Source organism: Chenopodium quinoa, unplaced genomic scaffold (genome assembly GCF_001683475.1).
Source record: "Chenopodium quinoa cultivar QQ74 unplaced genomic scaffold, ASM168347v1, whole genome shotgun sequence".
Lineage (NCBI taxonomy): Eukaryota > Viridiplantae > Streptophyta > Magnoliopsida > Caryophyllales > Amaranthaceae > Chenopodium > Chenopodium quinoa.
The window spans coordinates 423,808-426,161 of record NW_018745653.1 but is presented as its reverse complement, the minus strand read 5'-3'; the positions used below and the strand labels follow the sequence as shown (position 1 = coordinate 426,161).

Sequence of the window (2,354 nt, the reverse complement as noted above, 5' to 3'; positions counted from 1 at the left end):
AACTCGAGTATGGGTTATTGAGGCATTTCATTTCTCTTGGAGATGTTCCCAACTCTTTGACATTGGTCACATGTCTTTACTAAGCCCCATGAGTCCCTAAAGAGATGTGGCCACCATAAACCGCATTGAAGGACCTTAGTAGCAGTCTTAGAGACACCCATATGGCCCCCGCTTAGATCTGAATGGCACATTTTCAAAACACTAGGCACCTCTTCGTTTGGCACACAACGTCTAAGTAAGCCATCGACCCCTCGCTTGTATAAGATGGGATCATCCTAGACATAATGCATTGCCTTTCTATTGAGCTTCTTTCTTTGGTTCTTAGAAAAGGAATGAGGAAACTCCCCACATGGAAGAAAGTTCACTAAATCGGCAAAACATGGGAGCTCCTTTGCTTCAATAGCATACAAGAAGTCATCAAACATCCTATCCTCAATCGGAGAACCATCATCATGAATTTGAGAATCTTCTAGATGAGAAAGATGGTCCGCCACAAAATTTTCCGCTCCAAGACACCTCATATTAGAAAGTTTCTTGTCCACTCTTTGACCCAAGATATCTCCTATTGCCGAATCACTTGCATCACACATCAACTCAAATGGTAAATCCCAGCTTGGAGCTTGAACAATAGGAGTAGAGATTAGAGCTTTCTTCAACTTATTAAATGCCTCCAAACACTTGTCATCAAATACAAACTCGGTATCCTTTTGAAGAAGATCATTGAGGGGTTTTGCAATGAGCGAGAAATCCTTGATGAATTTTCTATAAAACCCGGCATGCCCTAAGAAAGATCTCACTACCTTTACATTCATCGGAGGTGGAAGTTTTTAATGACCTCAATTTTAGCTTTGTCCACCACTATCCCTTTGTGAGAGATCTTGTGGCCAAGGACTATGCCTTCCTCCACCATGAAGTGACATTTCTCCCAATTCAAGACCAAGTTCACCTTCTCACACCTTGCAAGACATTTTTCAAGGTTTTCAAGGCATGCCTCAAATGAAACACCTCCTACGGAGAAGTCATCCATAAGAACCTCCATCTCCTCTTCTGTAGACACCTATTTGTGTCTCCCCAAAACCAAACCCGGTGATGAATACCTTTCACGTCGAATCATGATTGAATGAAGTGAAAGTGTGGAAAGTTTGGTGTTGCGGTTAGTTCTTAATTCTCTTCTTTCTCTCTATTTTAGAAAACCTATTTTATGAAAATATCCAATCTAGTTTAGTTTGGTCCATGGAAAGGGTCCAATAATGGTATACATGGATCGGGTTCGAAAAGAGCTTTCCAACGATATATTATAAGCCCAATTTCGATGAATAATGAGGAAATTATGGCCAAATTACTAAAATGGGCCCGGTTTGATTTTTATATGCGGCCCAATGATCTAGAGGAGGGCCTATTATGATTTATCATTCCTAATGCAATTAGGATTGATTATGGTTTTCTAGAATCTTCTAGAAGGTTCTTTTCAATCCTAACGTGATTAGCATTGATAATTGAGTTTTATGAGTTTTATATAGAATAAAAGAAGTGTTTGAAAGGAAATTACAGTTTTACCCTTCGTACGCTTAAATTTTATCAAAATATGAAAACGCGTGGAAAAACTGTCTATAGCGCCGCATTACAGCCTGTTGCCTGGCGACAAGCCAGGCGTCGCGGTGAAACGTTTGTCGCTTGGCGACAGGCTCTGTCGTTTGGCGACAGAGGCGTGTGTGGCGACAACGTCTTGTTTTATTCTTTTCGAAACTCTGATTCTTTTTTATCATATTCTTGCTGATTTTCGTTATATAAAGCCTCCTAAAACCTCCGTTTTCAAAGGACCAACACTCATCAAGACATTCTTGATACTCTCTATCTCTTTTCTAAACTAGCCTTTTCTCAAATACAAAATTTCGCATTCACAAGATCCAGACACACCTAGCCATGTTCAAGGTAGCCTTTGCCCTAGACGTGAAAGGTTTGATTTCTCAGGGTTTGGTCCCAATTCTAGTCTAAACTTTCTTTAATCTCTATTTTAATTATTTAATTTAATTCTTTAATTTTATTATATCCCTTGAAGTTACTAACGTGTGTATTTTGTTATTAGAAACAGGTACGAGGCATCCAAGTAAGTGCTTTAATTGCTTTATTGTTATTTCGATATAGAAACCATGTTTAGGTTGTTATTTTAATTCCTAGTATCATGTTAGGATGCTTTTCTTAGTATGATGTTTAGGGTGACAACAATAAGTTCCTAATATCAATTATGATTCCGATGATGCTTCTTATTTTCTTTCCTAATATTCATGTTAGTATCATGTTAGGGCTAAATATTAGATCTTTATTGTTTAGTGACATGCTAGGGTTTGTTATTA

General features: G+C 38.3%; 1 protein-coding gene across 1 annotated transcript; it reads right to left on the bottom strand.

The window, feature by feature from the left end:
* Positions 1–275: 275 nt before the first annotated feature.
* LOC110717112 lies at positions 276–812 on the bottom strand. Its single transcript, XM_021895756.1, has one exon. It carries the CDS (start codon positions 810–812, stop codon positions 276–278), a length of 537 nt encoding a protein of 178 aa, XP_021751448.1.
* Between the last annotated feature and the right edge of the window lie 1,542 nt (positions 813–2,354).